The sequence below is a fragment of the Pelophylax lessonae genome (assembly GCF_965119305.1).
Source record: "Pelophylax lessonae genome assembly, chromosome: 9".
NCBI classification, from domain to species: Eukaryota; Metazoa; Chordata; class Amphibia; order Anura; family Ranidae; genus Pelophylax; species Pelophylax lessonae.
Genome location: NC_138776.1, coordinates 266,182,165 through 266,204,884, shown reverse-complemented (window position 1 = coordinate 266,204,884; position 22,720 = coordinate 266,182,165). Strand labels below are relative to the sequence as shown.

Below are 22,720 nucleotides of genomic sequence, written 5' to 3'. Positions count from 1 at the left end.
TTTCAAGGACATTTACTTAGATAGGCTTTTTAATTAAGCTGAATCTAGGGTTTTAGTACTAAGATGGAGTTTGAAAGAACAAAATGGTAGATAGATTATTCCTTCAGTAAGTGGTGCTTATGGAATAGGAGGGTCCACCTATCTATCTATTAACTTTGTATCCAATCAGGCAGGAACTTGCAATACATCAGGGGTGTCCAATTCACGGGCCACATGCGGCCCCAGAGAGTGTGGCATCTGGCCCAGGACTGTCTGAGGGTGCCGTGGAAACATAGCAGTTGTGGCAGCTTACATTGACAGGCCAGGAAAATGCACATGTGGAGGGAGGCTGTGCACACCTAGTTGATGGGTGCAAGGTGTGTGTGCTAATGAGGTCAGCTGGAAAACTGCTTCCTGTGTCTTACTGGCTTTCACATCCCGAATCTACATACCAGAAAGTCATGACGTTTTGTATGAACACAGCAGGGGCTAAGGTAAGGCCTTGTTCTAATAATCAAATAAATCTTTTATTGTTCTGCAACCAAGGTACATTAATGGTATATTGGTGTGACGGTACTCACCATCACTGGGAGCGAAAGACAGATACTTAATGGTTTGGATTGCTTCAAGTGGGACAGTAATATTTGTCAGCAATATCTCTCAGGGAATATGAAGATTTAATCCCACTTTACACTGTGAGACCTTGGGCCTGTTGCCATAATGTCTGACTCCTAAATAATCATAGCAATACGTAGATGTGTATTCCATGTACTTCAATGTAGCAGACAGACAGACTGTCATTGGCAGTCTTATCCTATTGTCTATCTATTGAGATGGAATGTGGATTGTGTTAAATCTGCCTGTCCCATTGTTAAATGTTAATGAGCCCACATTGTTCTGTCCAGATGGCTATATAATTAGTTCAGGTTAATTCTGTTTCTGTATACAATTCCATCTGCATATGATAATGTAATCAGGCAACCCCTGACCTGTGTGTGATAATATGATCAGGAGGGGGAGGTCTAGGCTGTATATAAGTTCTGTGTGACTGTTCAATGAAGAGTGATTCCAGTACAAGCTAAGTTGTTGGCTAGCTTTGTATGGCGGCGGCTAGGATTTGATAACTATGTTCACGACTGGCAGGAAGCCGTATACTGATGGAAGACCACAAGTACAGTGTGGGTCGGCGGTTCCGTGACAATTGGTACATAGGGGAGCTGGAATTTATAAAAAGTGTACAAAAGCCTTTAAAGATGGGAAGCATGTAACAGAGGTGAGCAGCATTGGAAGAGGGTGACAAGGGATGAAGAAGTAAGCAGTGTTAGAAAAGTTTGGCACGGGATGCGCAGGTAAGCAGCACTGGAAGAGGGCAACAGGGAATACAGAGGTGGGCAGCACTGGAAGTGGGCAGCTAGAGGTAAGCAGCACTGCAAGAGGGTGAAGGGGGATGCAGAGGTGAGCAGCGTTGAAAGTGGGTGGCGGGGGGATGCAGAGGTGAGCCACACTGGAAGAGAGCAACAGGGGAGGCTAAGGTGAGCATCCATTATGTATTCAACACCCTCCACATTGTCAGAGGAGCCCAGGGATTCAGCTGGGGACAATTTCAAACACAGAGAGCCATGTTCACATAACTGCAGGAGAGCTTCTCGTAGACATCACCTCCGTGGGGCCAGTGTCTGAGCTGGTGGTCCTATCTTATGAGGAACCCATTCTTTGCATAGAGATAAGGTGGCCTAAAAGCTGTAGAAGCCGAAATCCAGTCTGACAGCGTGCCCCCCACCAACCCTCTGATTTCTGAAAGGGATATGAATAGCTAATGAGTTCTGGCTGACAGCGTACAGGAGAGGGGCATGCACATGAAGGCAATTCCTATGATATATTGCAGACTTTAGAGCAGGGGTGGGGAACCTAAGGCCCGCGGGCCGTATGCGGCCCCCGAAGCCATCTGATCCGGCCCTGCCATTGGGCTGCCTCCAGAGGGGAAGAGGAGGGGTAACGCCTCCTGATTACACACAGAGCGGGTTCCTCTGCTTACCCGGCGCGGCTGCTGTCATACAAAGTCACGCCTCCTACCTATGATAGACAGCACAGTGGTGACGTCTAGCACAGGAGTCGGTCCAGGAGGCGTGACTTTGTATGATAGGGCCCGCGCCAGGTAAGTAGAAGAACCCTGCTCTGTGTGTAATCAGGAGGCGCTCTAATCCCCATGCGCTCTGCATTGATTGGGGGCACTAATCACTCTGCATTGATTGGGGGCACTAATCACTCTGCATTGATTGGGGGCACTAATCACTCTGCATTGATTGGGGGCACTAATCACTCTGCATTGATTGGGGGCACTAATCACTCTACATTGATGGGGCCACTCATCCCTCTGCATTAATGGGGCCACTCATCCCTCTGCATTGATGGGGCCACTCATCACTCTGCATTTTGAGAGGGGAAACCTGGAAAACCAGTTCCCAGTAGCAACATCATCAATACCAGCTAACATCACACCCCTCACCAAAGGGAAGCAGTTGCAGCCATCACATTAGGGGTGAGTTAATTAAATGTTTGACCAAATATAACAGGCACATTTTTAAGTTGATAATTTTGTACGGCCCCCGAATGATTTTAAAAATACCCAAATGGCCCTCGGCAGAAAAAAGGTTCCCCACCCCTGCTTTAGAGGGACACTATGCCAATATCATGATGCCCAAATCAGAGAACAATCCTAACAGAAACGACAAGTAGAAGTTGTGGCCATGAGCATGGAGGGTCTGTCTCTGGGTCATCTGAAGTTCGGCCCTGTATTGCTGCCCTACGCCCCCTCTTCTTTGTAAGAAAAAGAAAGACTTGACCTTCTGACCTGCTGTCATGTTAGTTCAGAGAGACTGAGGCTGCTTCTTCCTGTCTCCAGTCACAGGACCCGGCTGAGGGAGGACCACCCTTATTCTGAACTTCCCTGGTCTGGTTATTGATTTTTTTTATAGAGGGGGGAGAGCTGTACTGGGGGGAAATAGTTGTACTGAGGGGGGAAGGCTGTACTGAAGGGAAAAGAGCTATACTGGGAGGGGGCTGTACTGAGGACGGAGAACTGTACTGGGGAAAAAAGAGCAGTACTTGGGGGGGGGGGCTGTACTGAGGCTGGAGAGCTGTACAGAGAGGGAAAGAACTGTGGGGGGCAGGCTGTACTGGGGGGTAGCTATACTTAGGAGGGGGAGCTGTACTGGGGGAGCTGTACTGAGAAGATTAGAGCTGTACCTGGGGGGTAGTTAAGCTTAGAGGGTAGGGCTGCTGTACCCTGGGGAGCTGTACTGGGGGGGGGGAGCTGTACTGAGGGAAAGACCTTTACTGGAAGGAGGGCTGTACTGGTGAAGAAAGCTGTACTGGGGAGGCAAAACTGTACTAGAGTTGCAGAGCTTTACTGAAGGGCTAGAGCTATAGTGGGGGAGGAACTGCACTGACAGTGCAGAGCTATACTGGGGGGAGAGTTGTATTGAGGGGGGCCAGGGTATTGAGAGAGAAAGACCTATACTGGGAGGAAAGCTGTACCAGGGATTAGAGCTGTACTCAGGGGGGAGCTGTACTGAAGGGGCAAAACTGTACAGAAAGGAGAGCAGCACTGAAGGGGTAGAGCTGGACTGAGGGAGGGGAGAGCTGTACTGGGCGGGGGACATACTGAGCAAAGCTGTACTAAGGATGCAGAGCTATACGAGGTGGGGGGGTCAAAGCAGTACAGGAAGGTGAGCAGTACTGGGGAGGAGAGCAATGCTGAAAGGGAAGAGCTGAATTGGGGAAGAAGGGAGCTTTACTGGGGGGATAGAGCTTTACTGGGGGGACTGGAAGGAGAGCTAAACTGAGGGAGGAGAGCAGAACCAGAGAAGGGGGATGTACTTGGGGGGAGCAATAGTTGGGGGAAAACTGTACTGGGGGGAGCAGTAGTTGGGGGAAAACTGTACTGGGGGCATAGGCGTGCGCACAGGGTAAGCGAGGAGTGCCTGGGCACACCCTAATCACCCCGTGTGGGGCAGATCCCCCCTTTTTAGACCCCTGATATTTCACCAAAGCCCCCTAATGAGTCTCCTAAAAGAAATTGTAAAAATAATAATATTTAAAAAAATAAAAACTACTGACACCATCCACTGCTCTACCGACACCAGTCTCTGCCATGCTGACACTGTCCATTGCTTTTACTGACTCTCAGTATACTGTATATACACATGCATATGTGTTTGAGCTTTGGGGTGCACACTCTAATGAAATAGGCTGTGCACACTTAAGACTGGGGGAGAGCAGTACTGGGGGTTCAGAACTGTACTGAAGAGGCAGGGCTATACTGGACGAGAGCTTTACTGAGTGGCAAAGCTGTACGGGGGGGGGCTGTGCTAGGGCAAGAGAGCAGTACTGACAGGGGCTGGTGTAGATGTTTTTTATTGTGTGGGGGCTCCCCCCTAAAATTCCAACAAGACCTGAAGGGCCTGGTATGAATTTTGGGGCAAACCCCACAGTCTGTGAATGAATGGAGCCAAGTGAAAACACTGTTTGCTATAGACAAGCACTGCTTCTTTACCAACCTTGAAATCTGAAGAATGAACCTGTCACACATAGTAGAGGGAGAAATATCATCTTCTATATATATAATGTTTAGCTACTGCCCATCAGGCTAAAAGGCTTGCGCTCACATGATCCCCTGAACAAGCATGCCTACTTGTAACACAACAGCCAGCAGCCTGCTGGGCAGAATGGGAGATGTTGATGGTTAAAGTGATGAGCATGTGGTTGGTGTTCCAGAAACACGGCTTGACTCCTTACAGGACTGGACTGTTTGTATTCATGCTGATCCAGAGGGATACGGGACATAGAAAAGATTGAGGGGAGTTTCTCTATGTTAGATGTGATGGGAAAGTGAAGTGAGGAAGAAAGTTGATCTTGTGGTTGGAGATGTGGTTGGTGTTCCAGAAACATGGCTTGACTCCTCACAAGATTGGGCTGTTTGTATTCATGCTGATCCTCTTGTTTAGAGGGACACGGGACATAGAAAAGATGGAGGGGGGTTTCTCTCTGTTAGATGGGATGTGAAAGTGAGGAAGAAAGATGATCTTGTGGTTGGAGGCGGTGATGGTGCAGAGGAGGATTTATGGGAGGAATGATAGATGGGTCTATGAACTGATCGACATATCATTGGAGTCTACAACCGAAGTCCTGAGATTTATGAAGAGGGGGAGAGTCGTCTGTTCCAGCAAGTACAAGCTGGTAAAATCAAACTACTAAGACACAAGATTAAAGGTAAAGTGTAAAAATAAAAATAAACAATAAAAAAAAAGTGCCCCGTCCCCACGCAGAAGCGAACGCATACGTGCGTCACATCTGCATTTGTAAACGAGGTTCAAACTACACATGTAAAAAGAACCCCAAGAAATTCTTTAAGTATATAAACAGTAAGAAAGCGAGGCCAGAACACATTGGCCCCATAAAAGACGATAAGGGAGTTTTGGCCACAGAGGGCAGGGAAAAGGCGGAAGTGTTAAATAATTTCTTCTCTTCAGTCTTCACAAAAGAATTGGGGGGCTACACTAACCCAGCTTGTAAGGCCAAACTAAACAACACACCTCAGGAAATACCACCATGGCTAACAGAAGATAGACTTAGAACTAAACTAGAGAAACTTAACATAAATAAATCACCGGGACCGGATGGCTTGAACCCGAGGGTTCTTAAAGAGCTCAGCCAGGTGATTGCCAGACCATTATTCTTGATCTTTAAGGATAGTTTACAGACGGGAATGGTGCCAGCTGATTGGAAAAAAGCCAACGTGGCACCAATATTTAAAAAGGGGCCGAGATATATCCTGGGTAACTATAGGCCGGTCACCCTAACATCAGTAGTCTGCAAGATTTTGGAGGGGATGTTAAGGGACCACATACAAGACTTTAGTAATGAAAACGGTATTATAAGTAGTAATCAGCATGGATTCATGAAAAATCGTTCTTGCCAAACCAATCTATTAACCTTCTATGATGAAGTGAGCTGCCACCTAGATAAAGGGAGGTCTGTGGATGTGGTGTATCTGGACTTTGCAAAGGCCTTTGACACCGTTCCCCACAAACACTTACTGTTCAAACTAAGGAAGGTAGGTATGGACCATAAGGTGAGTACCTGGATAGAGAACTGGCTCCAGGGGAGAGTACAGAGGGTGATGATTAATGGGGAGTACTCGGATTGGGCAAGTGTGGAAAGCGGGGTCCCCCAGGGTTCTGTCCTGGGACCAATCCTGTTTAATTTATTCATAAATGATCTAGAGGAGGGGATATCGAGTACAATCTCAGTATTTGCAGATGATACTAAACTAAGCAGGCCAATATCTTCTGGGCAGGATGTGGAAACCTTACAAGCGGACCTGAACAAAATAATGGGATGGGTAACTACATGGCAGATGAGGTTTAATGTTGAAAAATGTAAAGTAATGCACTTGGGTGCCAGAAACCAGAAAGCAAGCTACTCACTAGGGGGGGAACCTCTGGGTGAGTCTAAGATGGAAAAGGACCTGGGGGTACTGGTAGACAACAGGCTTGGCAGTGGCATGCAATGCCAAGCCGCTGCAAGCAAAGCCAACAGAATACTGGGATGTATAAAAAAGAGGATTCACTCCAGAAATAAAGAGATTATTCTCCCGCTCTACAAGACTCTGGTCCGGCCACATCTGGAGTATGCTGTCCAGTTCTGGGCACCGGTCCTCAGGAAGGATGTGCTGGAACTGGAGAAAGTCCAGAGAAGGGCAACAAAAATAATTAGGGGAATGGAGGGCATCAGCTATGGGGAAGGACTGCAGGCACTGGACTTGTTCTCTCTGGAGAAAAGACGATTGAGGGGGGATATGATATCAATGTACAAATATTGTACTGGCAACCCTAGCATATGGAAAAACCTATTCAGAGAAAGGGAATACAATAAGACGCGTGGCCACTCACTAAAACTAGAGGAAAGGCGGTTTAACCTTAGAATGCGCAGGGGGTTCTTCACTGTGAGAGCGGTAAGGATGTGGAATTCTCTTCCACAAGCAGTCGTATCAGCACGGAGCATTGATAGTTTCAAAAAACTATTGGATGGGCACCTTAGAGACCACAACATACAGGGGTATACAATGTACAACATACAGGGGTATACAATGTACAACATACAGGGGTATACAATGTACGGTTAACAGCAAACACACACACATCATTGGATGGACTGATGTCTTTTTTCGGCCTCAATAACTATGTAACTATGTGAGGTATCGTCACGAACGTTAGCGTGAGAGCAATAATTCTAGCCCAAGACCTTCTCTGTAACTCTAAACTGGCAACATATACACATTTTTAAAAAGTCATAATTATCTTTCACATTATACAAAAAAAAAATCAGGTTAACTTTAATGTTTTGGGTTTTTTTTCCCAAAAAACTGCGTTGGAAAAATTGCTGTGCAAATACCGTGTGACAACTAAAACTAAAACCTAAAGGATGTGTTAGAAAAAGTAATAAAAGAAGAAAAAAAAGAGAACATTTCATCATTCAAATCTGAAGGAAGAATTTTATCAACCAACTTACAAAGAATATCGAGTTTAATAAAGGAAATATTTAATCTGCATTTGCTTCGTACCAAAGAAAATGTTAATTTATTTGCATTTTTATCAGTTAAAAATATTTTACATCCGAAAATGTCATATTTTCCACTTTCATCCAGCAGGTGGGGCTCTCCAAGCAAATGAAGCTTCTTGTGCATGCTGATTACTACTGCCCTGAATTTGTCAGTCCTGTCATGTAGACTGATCTCCCCTTCTCTTCATCCACAAACATCAGCTAGCTCCTCTCCCACTATTATGTCTACCTTTGAAGCTTCTGCTGAAGATCAGGGGAGATCAGACTACACTGCTAGAGGGACCCAACCAGCAGTGACACCCCCTCCTTCTCTCTCCTAGAGGGACCCAACCAGCAATGACACCTCCTCCTTCTCTCTCCTAGAGGGACTCAACCAGCAATGACACCTCCTCCTTCTCTCTCCTAGACAGACCCAACCAGCAGTGACACCCCCTCCTTCTCTCTCATAGAGGGACCCAACCAGCAGTTACACCCCCTCCTTCTCTCTCCTAGAGGGACCCAACCAGCAGTAACACCCCCTCCTTCTCTCTCCTAGAGGGACCCAACCAGCAGTGACACCCCTTTCTTCTCTCTCCTTGAGGGGCCTAACCAGCAGTGACACCCCCCCCCCCTTCTCTCTCCTAGAGGGAACCAACCAGTAGTGACACCCTCTCCTTCTCTCTCCTAGAGGGACCCAACCAGCAGTGACACCTCCTCCTTCTCTCTCCTAGAGGGACCCAACCAGCAGTGACACCCCTTTCTTTTCTCTCCTTGAGGGACCCAACCAGCAGTGACACCCCCTCCTTCTCTCTCCTAGTAGCCAGACAGAACTTTGAAGTCTTTAGTGCTCTTCGATTTCCTTATAAAGTGTTTCTTCCATGATAAAGATCGGAGGAGCACTCAGCCACGTGTTTTCTGAGGTGTATATGAAGGTGTGCTTCTTCCCAGAGTGAGACCTCTGATGTACGTCAAAATATGATCCATATAGAAGACATTTCCTGCACTCAGGACACTAGTACAACTCAAGGGTTGCGCGAGTTCTGTGATGTTTGGTACGACAAGTCTTTCTTGAAAAACACTTCCCTCAGTCACAGCTTCTCCCTTGTGGGATTTTTTACGTCTGACAAGTTCTGATTTCCGCCTGTAACATTTCCCGCACTCAGGTCAGGAAAACAGTTTATCCCATTCGTGGCATGTCTGGTGTCCAGTAAGATGGGACTTCTGGGAAAAACGTTTTCTACAAACAGGGCAGGAATACGGCTTCTCCCCTGTGTGCAATCTCTCATGTCTGGTAAGACTATTCTTATCTGAAAAACATTTCCCGCACTCAAGGCAGCAAAATGGTCTCTCCCCTGTGTGAGATCTCTGATGTATAACTAGGTGAGATTTCTGTGTGTAACATTTTCCACATTCAAGACAGGAATACATGTTCTCTCCCGTGTGAGCTCTCCGATGTCTGGAAAGACAGTACTTCCATGAAAAACGCTTCCCGCACTCAGGACAGAAAAACGGCTTCTCCCCCGTCTGAGATTTGCGACGTGTGACACGTTCTGATTTATAGAGAAAGGATTTATTGCATTTCCAGGAATGTAACTCATTTCCTATGTGAGATCTCTTATGAGCAGAAAGGCTTTGCTCAGAGCTAAAACTTTCTCCACCCTCAGGACAGGAAAATGTCTCCTCCCCCTGAATTCCGGCACCATCCCTCACAGTACGAGGTTTCTCAGAGTCAGAGGGATTCCATGGTCTATCCACACTGGGAAGTCCACCATCCATAGTGGAGCTCATTGTCTTTTCTCCTCCACAATCTCCTGTGATGTCCGCATCTTCCATTTTACAACCTGGAGATAAAGTGAGAGGATCCTTTGAGGGTTCCTCCATGGCGTGTCCTGGAAAAATATAAAAACATCATCAATAGATCTGAGAGGGTTAGTTCACTTCCATCAAGATCCCATCTGGATCAGGTAGATATGAGTGAGCAGATGTTCTCTGTGGATGTCCCAACCAGCTGGGACTCTCCCCCCTCTTCAGTCAAAGGGCCTTTGGTCCTCCTCCCAGATCACTTCTACATTTACACAGCCTTGTCAGAAGAGCAGGAACCAATGGGGACTGGGAGGTCCATGCTCTTTACACAACCACAAGACTATTTTAAAAAAAACATTTAGCGATAAGTCTTATGGAAGAAGAAGAACCAACTTAAGAAAGGCTCAATCTGTGTTCTCATATCTGCGCTACTGTAACTAGGAGCGACACACAACCTAATACTGCCAGCTGAACCCCAGGACGGGGATCAGTATCATTATCAACCTATTATTGATATCACTCAGCTCCCGTCCTACTCTGGACGGCTCACCTGTGCTGATCTCTGTAGGAGTGTCCTCCTCTATGAATGTCCTCATCATTCCACCCTCCTCCGTATATTGCTGATCATCCCTCACATACGTCTCTTCTACTTCACCCTCAACTTTCATCTTCATCAGATCTTCACCCTAAACCAACAGAATTGCAGAAAATAACATCTGTAACATAGAAGTATTTATGATGTGAGATCACATAGAAAATATCATCTTGTAGAGTCCAAACATCGTCTCCACATGTCAGAGTGTTCAATCACTTTATGTTCCCGACCCTCAACTCCACCTACCTGATGATGGTGAGGGATGGTGTGACCTTCCTGTGTGGAATCCCGGGAATACAGAGGATGGGGACATCTCTCTGGTGTATTCCTAATACTAGGTGGATCCATTCTAGCATTCTTATAGAGTTCCTCATATCCTTCAAAAAGCTTCTTTATTACACCTTGCTCCTCATCCTCCACTTTATACTCTTCTTTAACAATATTACAATCCCAGAGATTTTCACTCTAATTAATACAATAAAACATTTATTGTAACAAACAAGAGTTGAGTATAAATTTAAATTTTAAATATCATTAGTAGTCAGTCATTTACCTGATGATGGTGAGGGACGGTGTGACTTTCCTGTGTGGAATCCCGGGAATACAGAGGATGGGGACATCTCTCTGGTGGGTTCCTGTAGCTGGATGACTCCACCATGGTGTCCTGGTACAGATCTTTGTCTTTTAGAAACTCCTCCATAACCCCATCCTCATCATCCTCCTCTTTTATCTCTTCTTTAACATCAATTGTAGGGTCACTCAGGTTTCCACTCTGAATATATAATAAAAATGACATCAATGGTAACAATGCAGATAATGTACAGATCCTAATGATACTATCAGTGATTGTTCCTCATCTACCTGATGGTGGTGAGGGATGGTGTGATCTTCCTGTGTGGAATCCCGGGAATACAGAGGACAGGGACATTTCTCTGGTGGGTTCCCATTACTGGATCCATCTGTAGGAAACACACACACTGACTGAATACATTGTTTCTATGTGTTTATCAGATGATGGGGGATCTAGGTGGATCCTCCGTACTGCTCTCTCCTTTACAATAAAGTCTCCTCTTACCCGGTGATGTGAGGGGCGGCTGATTCTCCATCATGACGTCCTTGTAGAGATCCTTGTGTCCTTCTAAATACTCCCACTCCTCCATGGAGAAATAGACAGTGACATCCTGACACCTTATAGGAACCTGACACACACAATGATACAGTCACCATCCAGACACATCCCTTGTCTGTTACTGGATAATGTCCCAGAATTCCCAGCACCGCTCACCTCTCCTGTCAGCAGCTCCATCATCTTCTTGGTGACTTCTAGAATCTTCTGCATGTTGTGTCTCTCAGGTTTTAGGGAGTCACATGGAGGCACTGTGATGGTCATATGATCACCTGACTTCAGAAGAGGAAATCTCTGTATTGAGGAACCAATAGGAATATCGTGTTAGAATCCCAGAATCCTCCTCACCTCTCCGGTCAGGTCTGTGTTTTATTAATAGAGATAATGTCATGTGACCTCCCAGAATCCTCCTCACCTCTCCGGTCAGCAGGTAGATGATCTCCAGGGTGAGGTTTAGTATCTTCTCAGTCATGTGACTCCGGTCCTCCTCCATCCTCACAGATGTGGTCACGTCGTCCATGAGGGTTTCCCTGTAGATGGATAGAGGAGAATTATCTGGACTATTTTTGCTTAGTTTTAGATTTGTAGACAAGGAATGATAAATCGGCTTTTAATATATCGGCTTTGATTGTAAAAAAGAGGGAAAACCTATTATATCTTGTGGAGGTAAAAAACGTCACAGTGACTATGGAGGAAGAGGACGGACCTGACGGGGGGGGGGGGGGGGGGTTACTGGGTGTAAATAGTAAATAATATCTTATTACCTCCTCTGCTGCCAGTTCCCGCAATGTCTCCTCTCTACTTCCTCCACACTTCCTATTTATTCCTGACATCACTTCCTGTCCAACTTCCATAGAGACTACCTATCTGGATAGAAGTAAGATCACCACCATGTGGAGCTCAGAGGAACTACAGCTCTGCGAAGCACCTCGTAGTGTAAACATGGCTTCGTGCTGTGTGGTTTAGCATTTTGAATGGTAAATCTTGCCATATTTGCCCCTTACATACTGTAGATGTTGGTGTATTTACTGTATTATCTGTCCACATATAACCCAGTGAAGAGAAGAAGAAGCGGAAGAACTTTGAACATGGCCTAACTCTGTAGCCTGGTGAGTCCCACGTTACCAAGAAGTCCATGTTCTCTTCTTCATGACCTCCCCTGTGTGGAGGAACTTCTCATCTTGGGAGTGACCACCACAGACAACCCCTAAGATGGCACTTCTACAGATATCTTCCGAAATGATGTCAGCATACGGACAACCCAACAAAGATACACAAAGAAGGGCTTCTGAGTAGGAATAGGTTTGAGCATGTATCAAGCATCTGTGGTAGTGAGCCCTTGTAGATAGCTAACTCAGGGTTCCCCAGGGCGCAGAGTCTAAGCCCCAGCCTGCTTCTTCACCAGAGCACCTGATGGTTGGAATGGAGTTGCAGAAAGCTGGCACCAGATCATGGACCCCGGGTACACCCAACTGAGGATGTGGAGACCACTCACGTGTGCAGAGTACAAACAGCAGGAGACAACAAGAAATCTAGGAGACAAGTCATGGTCAGGACAGACAGCAAACAAGCACAAACAATGAACAAAGACAGGGTCGGTAGACAGGTAGTCGGAAACAAGTATCAATCGAATGGGAGCTAGGAGAACTGTGGAAGTGATGGAAGGGAAGGAAATAAAAGCCCACAGAATAGCAGGTTACGCCCATAGGTGAGCACAGCCAAACCACTCATGTGAAAGGAATCAGGGTAGAGAAAGAACTACAGCAAGAAGGTAAGAATACACAAGCAGGTAACTGTAGGCTAACTTGTGACAGAACTCTTCGTATGAGGTCTCCCCACTCGTTTAGGGCCACGCTTGAGAGAAAACTTCTGATGAAAAAAGTTTCACTGAACGAGGGGCAGAAACATTATAGAAGGATTCTAACATCTCTCCTCAGTACTATATCTGGTCCTTAGGACCATATCCCTTCCAGTCAAAAACTGTAGATACAAATGCCTCCCCCTAGAGAATTTGGAATCCAAGATTTGCTTGATTTCATACTGATCTGAGGCACTGACTGTTGGAAAAGGATGATGAAGAGGATGAGGAAATCTATTGATTGATGTACAGTCTCAGGAGAGAAACATGGAAAATGGTCCAGATCCTTAACCACTTGCCGACCGCCGCACGACTATTTACGGCGGCGGTCAGCCCCTCACAGGCAAAGTGACGTAAGTCTACGTTGCTAACCTGTGAGGCTCTAGGGAGCGAGCGCGCGCCGCCGGAAGCGACCTCCTGCTCGCTCACGAACCCCCCCCCCCGCACGTGTGCCCGGTGGACGTGATGACCGCCGGTCACTCGCGATTGTCCGTTACAGCGGGAGAAAGGCAGGCGGCTAATGTAAACACAGCCGCCTGTCATTCTCCCCTGTGTAAGAATTGAGATCATACGGTTCTGCTATGTAGGACCGTTGATCTCTGTTCTTACACCTCAAGCCACATCCAATCACAGTTAGAAGCACGCCCCTAGGGACACACTTAACCCCTCCCTCTCAAAAAAAGTTATAGACAAAAAATGCAGCGCTCATAGAATAACATATGGTGTAAATGAATATATGAAAATATGCGGAGCTTCAGCACGGTTCAACGTCACAAGCTGGAAGTGCTTTACTGCTACAGTGGTTTTATTGATTCAAGGCTGTTTTATGATGATGTATCTGGTGAGTGCATTTTACTTTCAATAAACATACACCTGTGAAAACGTACTTCACCATGGTCTTCCCCCTGTTTTTTATCTTTTGGGAGTGATTGTGCCTGGCTACTTCTACTTTGGGATCCGACATTTGAATTGGGAGCACCTATTGGAAGGCTTTCAGGGTCGATTATCAAGCTTTATAACAACAAGCGTTGTGTGACCATTGTGAGAGCGGTGGTCATACCCATCTGGTAAGAGGCCAGCAGGCTACTTTGTGTGTGGTGGAGGTCTTCACTGTCCCTGTGATTTCATAGACGGATTGTTACACGTTAAAGTGGAGTTCCACCCTATTTTTATACTTACCTCCATCTTCTCGCTCCGGGTCACCTGAAAAAGAAATGGATAATCGCATATTTTTTTTTTTTTTTACTTACCTCGTAGCGAAGAAAAAATACTTACCTTACTTCCTTCTTCCTCCATTCTCGGCCGCGGCCCGTCATCACTTCCTGGCTCTGCAATGATTCCTGGGAGCTGAACGTCATAGCTCCCAGGAATCATTGCGCCTGCACCGGCCCCGACGTCAGTTCCGGGTCGCGCGCGTCATCCCCTTCTAAACAGCTTCTGGGCATGCCCAGAGGCTGTATAGGGATGACGCGCGCGACCCGGAAGTGACGCCGGGGCCGGCGCAGAGCATCGTGGGACCAAAGAAGGCGGAAGAAGACGCCGAAGGGGATCTCGCTGGCTTCAAGCTGCCCACATCTGAGATGGCAGCGCTGGACAAGACATTTGCAAGGTAATTATTTGTCCTAACAGGTAAGTGCAACCCGGGACAGATCAGAGGCTAGCCATTGTGGAATGTACTAGCCCTGACTGTCCCGGGGGTATTAAAAAAAAAAAAAAAAATCCAGGGTGGAACTCCGCTTTAAGGGTGTTGTCAGTGGACTATACAACTCATTTCGACAGCTTGAAGTGGACTTTCATATTTTCATATATTCATTTACACCATATGGTATTCTATGAGCGCTGCATTTTTTGTCTATAGTTTTTTATCACATTGTGGTTAATGCTGGCTGCTAATCTTTGAGAGCGTGGATATTCAACAATTTTTTTTACTCTCAAAAAAAAGTTAACCCCTTCACTGCCAGTGTCATTTTTACAGTAACAGTGCATATGTATAGCACTGATTTCTGTAGTAATGTCACTGGTAACCCCAAAAGTGTCAAAAATGTCAGTCAAGGGTCCGATCTGTCCGCCGCAATGTCGCAGTCCCGCAAAAAAAATCGCAGATCGCCGCCATTACGCGTTAAAAAAAAAAAAAAAAAATGACAAAAATCTTTCCCATAGTAAACGCAATAACTTTTGCGCAAACCAATCAAAATACGCTTTTTGAGATTTTTTTTTACCAAACATATGTAGCATAAAACAATTTGGCCTAAAATGTTAATAAATTTTGATTTTTACATTTTTTTGGGGGGAATTTCATATAAAAAAAATGTGAAAAATATTGTTATTTTTGCAAAATTGACGCTCTTTTTTTGTTAATAGCGCGTGATCAAAATATCGCACAGGTGATCAAATACCACCAAAAGAAAGCTCTGTTTGTGGGAAAAAAAGGACGTCAAATTTGTTTAGGTGCAACGTCGCACGACCGCGCAATTGTCCGTTAAACTCACGCAGTGCCGAATCGCAAAATAGGCCCTGGTCAGGAAGGGGGTAAAATCTTCCGGAGCTTAAGTGGTTAAATGTGAAGGGAGACCGAGCTTGAAAATGACAGGGTTAACCTGGCAGAGAGTGGTAAGGGGACCAATGAAACGAGGAGCAAATTTCATAGAGGGTACTTGCAGATGGATATTCTTGGTAAACAGCCAAACCTTGTCACCAGGAATAAATTTGGTACTCATTCGGCGATAACGATCTGCAGCTACTTTGTACCTGGAAGCTGCCAGATGTAAGTTATTGGAAATATCTGCCCAGATAGAATTAAGATTGTTGCGTCTCTAGAGCTACAGGCACCGCAGAAGAGATGGGAACAGGAAATGGTACAGAAGGATGGTGACCATACACCCTGAAAATGGGAGGCTCATGATTGCTGGCATTAGCGTGGTTATTGAGGGCAAACTCTGCACAGGGTAAAAGGCCTACAAAATTATTCTGTTGGGCAGAAATGAAAGCACAAAGATACAGTTCAACATTCGGGTTGACCCTTTTAGATTGCCCATTTGACTGCAGATAAAAGGTTGAGGAGAAGTCCAACTTGATTCCAAAGGATGTGGCCAGAGTCCTCCAGAAGCGGGCTGTAAACTGAATTCCTCTATTTAGAGACGTTGTGCGATAAAATAAAATGAAGACAAAAAATTTCCTTAATGAAGATGGAAGCCAAATTGACAGCAGAAGGTCGTCCTAGAAGTAGAGTGGCACATTTTAGAAAACCTGTCCACAACCACCCAGATAACGGTGGAGCCTACTGAGGGGGTAGTTCAGAGATACAGTCCATGGATATGCAACGCCAAGGTACATCTGGAACAGGTAGAGGTAAAAGCAGACCTGATGGAGCAGATGTGGAGGACTTAAGGCCCGTACACACGATAAGAAAATCTGAAGGGAAATTTCGTCCGGCGACCGATCTGCCGATTTTCGGATTGTTAGTATGGTGCTTTCGACAGCCAACTCCGACTTTTCGGCTGACAAAATCCTGATGTGCAGGCTATAAAATTTTTGTTGTCCGTAATACAACGTCCGATTTTCGTCTCATTGGTACAGATTTCGACGGAAAAAAATCTTAAGAGCAAGACTAGGCATGCTCAGAGATAAAGAACACATACAAAGCAATCCAACACATGACATCACTTCTGAAGTAGAATTCTGTCGTACGGGAAAATTCGTATGAAAATAACCTCTTCACTTTCCACATCAGACTAGCATGCCACAAAAAACGGACGACAGATTGTTCGATAATCTGATCGTGTGTACAGGGCTTTAGAATGAACATAACCTTTACCATCCTGTTGAAGTATGGGCCACTAGCAGTAACGCTGCAAGAAGGCTAGGTACGTTGTACACCAGGATGTCCCAAGACTTTGGGGTCTTGTACCCATTCGACTGCACACAAATGGAGCAAGCCTGGACATATCCTTCAACATCCTTCCAAAATGAGGGCCACCAGTAATACTGCTGCAGAAAGGCACAAGTACGTTTCACGTGGCCACACGACAGGAAGTGAAGAAAAATGTCCCCAATGGGAGACAGATGACAAAAAAAAAATGACTATATCCAGGCATAGTTCAGTTTATTGACTAGGTAAATGGCCAATCAACTTTTATATACACTATATTTTCAAAAGTATTGGGACGCTTGCTTTTACACACACATGAACTTTAATGGCATCCCAGTCTTAGTCCGTAGGGTTCAATATTGAGTTGGCCCACCCTTTGCAGCTAAAACAGCTTCAACTCTTCTGGGAAGGCTGTTCACAAGGTTTAGGAGGGTGTCTATGGGAATGTTTGACCATTCTTCCAGAAGCGCATTTGTGAGTTTAGGCACGGGAAGGCCTGGCTCACAGTCTCTGCTCAAATTCATCCCAAAGGTGTTCTAAGCTCAGGACTCAGGACTCTGTGCAGGCCAGTCAAGTTCCTCCACCCCAAACTCGCTCATCCATGTCTTTATGGACCTTGCTTTGTGCACTGGTGTGCAGTCATGTTGGAACAGTAATTGGCCAACCCCAAAATGTTCCCACAAAGTTGGGAGCATGAAACTGTCCAAAATGTCTTGGTATGCTGACGCCTTAAGAGTTCCCCTTCACTGGAACTAAGGGGCCAAGCCCAACCCCTGAAAAATAACCCCACACCATAATCCCCCCTCTACCAAATGATTTGGACCAGAGCACAAAGCAAGGTCCATAAAGACATGGATGAGCGAGTTTGGGGTGGAGGAACTTGACTGGCCTACAGAGTCCTGACCTCAACCCAATAGAACACCTTTGGGATGAGTTATAGCGGAGACGGCGAGCCAGGCCTTTTCTCCAACATCAGTACTGACCTCACAAATGCGCTTCTGGAAGAATGGTCAAACATTCCCATAGACACACTCCTAAACCTTGTGGACAGCCTTCCCGGAAGAAGCTGTTATAGCGGCAAAGCGTGGGCCAACTCAATATTGCACCCTACAGACTAAGACTGGGATGCCATTAAAGTTCATGTGCGTATAAAGGCAGGCGTCCCAATATATTGGACAATAAAGTGTATGCAGCACTACCCCCACAGGGGCTGCAGATAATTGGTTTCCCCACTCTTACACAACAAGCCTTTTCCACACTTTCTCCAGACACAAGAAACAGTCTTTGAGGTTGATTTTTGTGATTTTATTAGGGGTAATAATTTGAATGAGGAATAGGAATTATGGGATGCCCATCTTAACTGAAACAAATATTCAGGGACAACTTCCCCCCTATGTACAAGAACCCGGAACTGTCCTCCTTTCCGGACACTGACATTCTTTTAGGATGAAATGAAAAGCCCCTTAAGGACTAGGAACTCTCAGTCCCTTAGACAGTAGCACTTTGTGTAGTAAGCAACATCCAGGAGTATCTCCCACTTCACTGTAGACACTGATCCCTGCTCTACTTTCTGCAGGACTACCAGCTCATCTGGCTGCTTCTCCATCAGACCACCCGCCTGCTCCGAAGATCTCCCAGGGCAGAGGACAAGAAGGGTTAAGCACAACCCTGTCCTCAAGAAAGGCTTGCTACTCACACTGTCCTCCTTGGTCCCTGCTTCTCTTCAGGCAAGATTTCTTTCAAACCGCACTGCTGTCAGGATCCTCCCAAGCCAGCCTGGAGGGAGAGCCCCCCCCCCCCAAGACTTAGGGTCCCCTCCAAGGCCACCGACAGTCTCCTCAGCACACCATCATCCATTTTTAAGGGCTGGCTCAGCCACCCTGCCAGGCGATGGGCGAGGCTCCCCTCATTATGCAGATCAACCCTTCTGGCCTCTGCCCTCTAGCTTCTAGAGGTTTCTCCAAACTACCAGAACCAGAGAAGGCACCAGAGACCTGCCTCTGTGAATCATCCAGTCTGACCTTCAGTTAACACGGACCTAGATTCAGCCTCACACTTACCATGAGTCATACAAATAAATTTACCTACTAGCACACCAGAGGGTGCTACATATTTAAAGATTATGTCCGTCTATCTTTAATTCTTTCCCTAGTCATTGCCATACAAAAATACACAGTAGATGTTCACCTGTATGATCTGAATGAAATCATAGAATTGAACAAATTTACTGGAGGGCTTGGTGAGTTAGGTGGGCCTAAGCTTGAGAGATGAGTGGGCTAGCTGAGCTTCAGCCTGACAAATGAGTGGGCTATCTAGGCCTGGTCTTGGCAGCTGAGTGGGCTGGGCCTAGGCTCAAGAGCTGGGTCAGCTAGCTAGGCTTGGACTCAAGAGCTGGGTGGGTTAGCTGGTTGAGCTAACTGAGTTTGGGCTTGACAAACCTCAGTCTGAAAAACGAGTGGACTATCTGGGCTTGGTATTGACAGCTGAGTGAGCTAGCTGGGCCTGGGCTCAAGAGCTGGGTGTGCTAGCTGGGCCTAGGCTCAAGAGCTGGTAGTGCTAGCTGGGTCTGGGATCAAGAGCTGCTTGGCTAACTGGGCCTGGGCCTAGCCAATGTGTGGGCCAGCTAAGCCATCATTAGCCTGAAAATTGAGTAGGCTATCCAGGCCTGGGCTCAAGAGCTGGATTTGCTATCTAGACCTGGGATCAAGAACTGGTTGGCTAGCTGGGCCTGGGCTTGGCCAATGCATAGGCTAGCTAAGCCTTAGCCTAAAATGATGTAGGCTATCCAGGCCTGGCCCCAAGAACTGGATTGGCTATCTAGGCCAGGCATCAAGAGCTGGTTGGCTAGCTGTTCCTGGGCTTGGCCAATGTGTAGGCTAGCTAAGCCTCAGCCTGAAAATTGAGTAGGCTGTCCAGGCCAGGGCTCAAGACCTGTATGGGCTATCTAGGCCTGGGATCAAGAGCTGGGTGGGCTAGCTGGGCCCAGGATCAAGAGCTGGGTGTGCTAGCTGGGCCCAGGATCAAGAGCTGGGTGGGCTAGCTGGGCCCAGGATCAAGAGCTGGGTGTGCTAGCTGGGCCTGGAAACAAGAGTTGGGTGTGCTAGTGGGTCTGGGATTAGAAGCTGGTTGACTAGCTGTGCCTTGGCTTGGCCAATGCGTAGCCTAACTAAGCCTCAGCCTGAAAATAGAGTAGGCTATCTAGGCCTGGGCTCAAGAGCTGGATGGGCTAGCTGGGCCCTTACGTAATAAAGATTGGAGGAGCACTCAGCCATGGGTTGTTATCAAGGTATGCTTATTCCCAGTGTGGGGTCTCCGATATACGGCAAAACATGATTCATGTAGATGACATTTCCCGCACTCAGGACACTAATACAACCCGAGGATTGTGCAGGTTCTGTGATGTTTGGTAAGACAAGACTTTCTTGAAAAACATTTCCCTCAGTCACAGCTTCTCCCTTGTGAGATTTTTGATGTCTGACAAGTTCAGATTTCCTCCCGTAACATTTCCCGCACTCAGGGCAGGAAAACAGTTTATCCCATTTGTGGCATGTCTGATGTTCAGCGAGATGGGACTTCCGGGAAAAACATTTTCTACACTCAGGACAGGAATACGGCTTCTCACCCATGTGCAATCTCTCATGCCTGGTAAGACTATTCTTATCTGAAAAACACTTCCCGCACTCAAGGCAGGAATATGGCCTCTCACCTGTGTGAGATCTTAGATGTATAACAAGGTCTGATTTCTGTGTATAATATTTCCCACACTCAAGACAGGAATACATGTTCTCTCCCGTGTGAGCTCTCTGATGTCTAGAAAGACAGTACTTCCTTGAAAAACGTTTCCCGCACTCAGGACAGAAAAACGGCTTCTCCCCCGTGTGAGATTTGCGACGCGTGACGCGTTCTGATTTATAGAGAAAAGATTTCTTGCAAGTCCAGGAATGTAACTCATTTCCTATGTGAGATCTTATATGAGTAGAAAGGCTTAGTTCACAGCTAAAATTATCCCCACATTCAGGACAGGGAAATGTCTCCTCCCCCTGTATTCCGGAACCTTCCCTCACAGTACGAGGTTGCTCAGAGTCAGAGGGATTCCATGGTCTATCCACACCGTGAAGTCCACCATCCATAGTTGAGCCCATTGTCTTTTCTCCTCCACAATCTCCTGTGATGTCCTCATCTTCCATTTTACAACCTGGAGATAAAGTGAGACGATCCTTTGAGGGTTTCTCCATGGCGTGTCCTGGAAAAATATAAAAACATCATCAATAGATCTGAGAGGGTTAGTTCACTTCCATCAAGATCCCATCTGGATCAAGTAGATATGAGTGAGCAGATGTTCTCTGTTGATGTATATTGGCTGACATCACTCAGCTCCCGCCCTACTCTGGACCAATCAGTGAGCAGTAACAGAGCAGAGATAAGAGAAGAACATATTACGGCTCACCTGTGCTGATCTCTGTAGGAGTGTCCTCCTCTATGAATGTCCTCCTCATTCCAGCATCCTCCGTATATTGCTGATCATCCCTCACGTACGTCTCTTCTACTTCACTCTCAACTTTCATGTTCATCAGATCTCCACCCTAAACCAACAGAATGGCAGAAAATAACATCTGTAACATAGAAGTATTTATGATGTGAGATCACATAGAAAATATCATCTTGTAGAGTCCACACATCGTCTCCACATGTCAGAGTGTTCAATCACTTTATGTTCCCGACCCTCAACTCCACCCACCTGCTGATGGTGAGGGATGGTGTGACCTTCCTGTGTGGAATCCCGGGAATAAAGAGGACAGGGACATCTCCCTGGTGGGTTCCTGTTATTAGGTGGTTCCAACATAACATCCTTATAAAGATCCTTGTGTCCTTCAAAAAGCTCCTTTATCACACCATACTCGTCATCCTCCTCTTTGTACTCTTCTTTAACGATATTACAGTACAGGAGGTTTCCATTCTAAATATATAATAAACCATGTGTTGTAAAAAATAAAGCTGTGTATCAATTACAACTGTCAATAACTGTTACTAATCTACCTGATTACAGTGAGGAAATGTATGATTTTCCTGTGTGGAATCCCGAGAATACAGAGGACGGGGACATCTCTCTGGTGGGTTTCTGGTACTAGGCAGCTCCATCATATCATTGTGTCCATCTGAAAACTCCTTCATCACTCCATATTCTTCTTTAATAGAAAAACTATGACCCCCAAGGTTTCCACTCTGAATATATAATGAGACATTGATTGTAAAAAAATATGCTTGTGTTTAAATTATAACTACCAATAATTCTTCCTCATTTACCTGATGATGGTGAGGGATGGTGTGACCTTCCTGTGTGGAATCTCGGGAATACAGAGGACGGGGACATCTCTCTGGTGGGTTCCCATTACTGGATCCATCTGTAGGAAACACACACACTGACTGAATACATTGTTTCTATGTGTTTATCAGATGATGGGGGATCTAGGTGGAGCCTCCGTACTGCTCTCTCCATTACAATAAAGTCTCCTCTTACCCGGTGATGTGAGGGGCGGCTGATTCTCCATCATGACGTCCTTGTAGAGATCCTTGTTTCCTTCTAAATACTCCCACTCCTCCATGGAGAAATAGACAGTGACATCCTGACACCTTATAGGAACCTGACACACACAATGATACAGTCACCATCCAGACACATCCCTTGTCTGTTACTGGATAATGTCCCAGAATTCCCAGCACCGCTCACCTCTCCTGTCAGCAGCTCCATCATCTTCTTGGTGACTTCTAGAATCTTCTGCATGTTGTGTCTCTCAGGTTTTAGGGAGTCACATGGAGGCACTGTGATGGTCATATGATCACCTGACTTCAGAAGAGGAAATCTCTGTATTTGGGAACCAATAGGAATAT

The 22,720-nt window shown here is 46.1% G+C and overlaps 4 protein-coding genes across 4 annotated transcripts in view; 2 read left to right on the top strand and 2 right to left on the bottom strand.

The window, feature by feature from the left end:
* The window catches only part of LOC309562863 (uncharacterized protein), a 117,181-nt gene that overhangs the window by 9,835 nt on the left and 84,626 nt on the right, over positions 1 to 22,720 (top strand). The window lies entirely within an intron of this gene.
* The window catches only part of LOC309562902 (uncharacterized protein), a 53,638-nt gene that overhangs the window by 7,375 nt on the left and 23,543 nt on the right, over positions 1 to 22,720 (top strand). The window lies entirely within an intron of this gene.
* On the bottom strand, positions 8,573 to 9,462 carry LOC309562878 (uncharacterized protein; the record flags this gene model as incomplete). The annotated part of the gene is made up of 1 exon (XM_082267197.1): positions 8,573 to 9,462. One exon carries the CDS (start codon positions 9,460 to 9,462, stop codon positions 8,746 to 8,748), a length of 717 nt encoding a protein of 238 aa, XP_082123323.1. The 3' UTR covers positions 8,573 to 8,745.
* Positions 19,276 to 22,720, bottom strand: part of LOC309562714 (gastrula zinc finger protein XlCGF66.1-like) — a gene marked incomplete at its 5' end in the record, with an annotated part of 66,873 nt that continues 63,428 nt past the window's right edge. Inside the window, 3 exons of the mRNA XM_082267001.1 lie at positions 19,276 to 19,397; positions 19,529 to 19,931; positions 19,963 to 21,074. Coding sequence (XP_082123127.1) covers positions 20,113 to 21,074 — 962 coding nt within the window. The 3' untranslated portion in view covers positions 19,276 to 19,397; positions 19,529 to 19,931; positions 19,963 to 20,112. The remainder of the gene's footprint in view (positions 19,398 to 19,528; positions 19,932 to 19,962; positions 21,075 to 22,720) is intronic.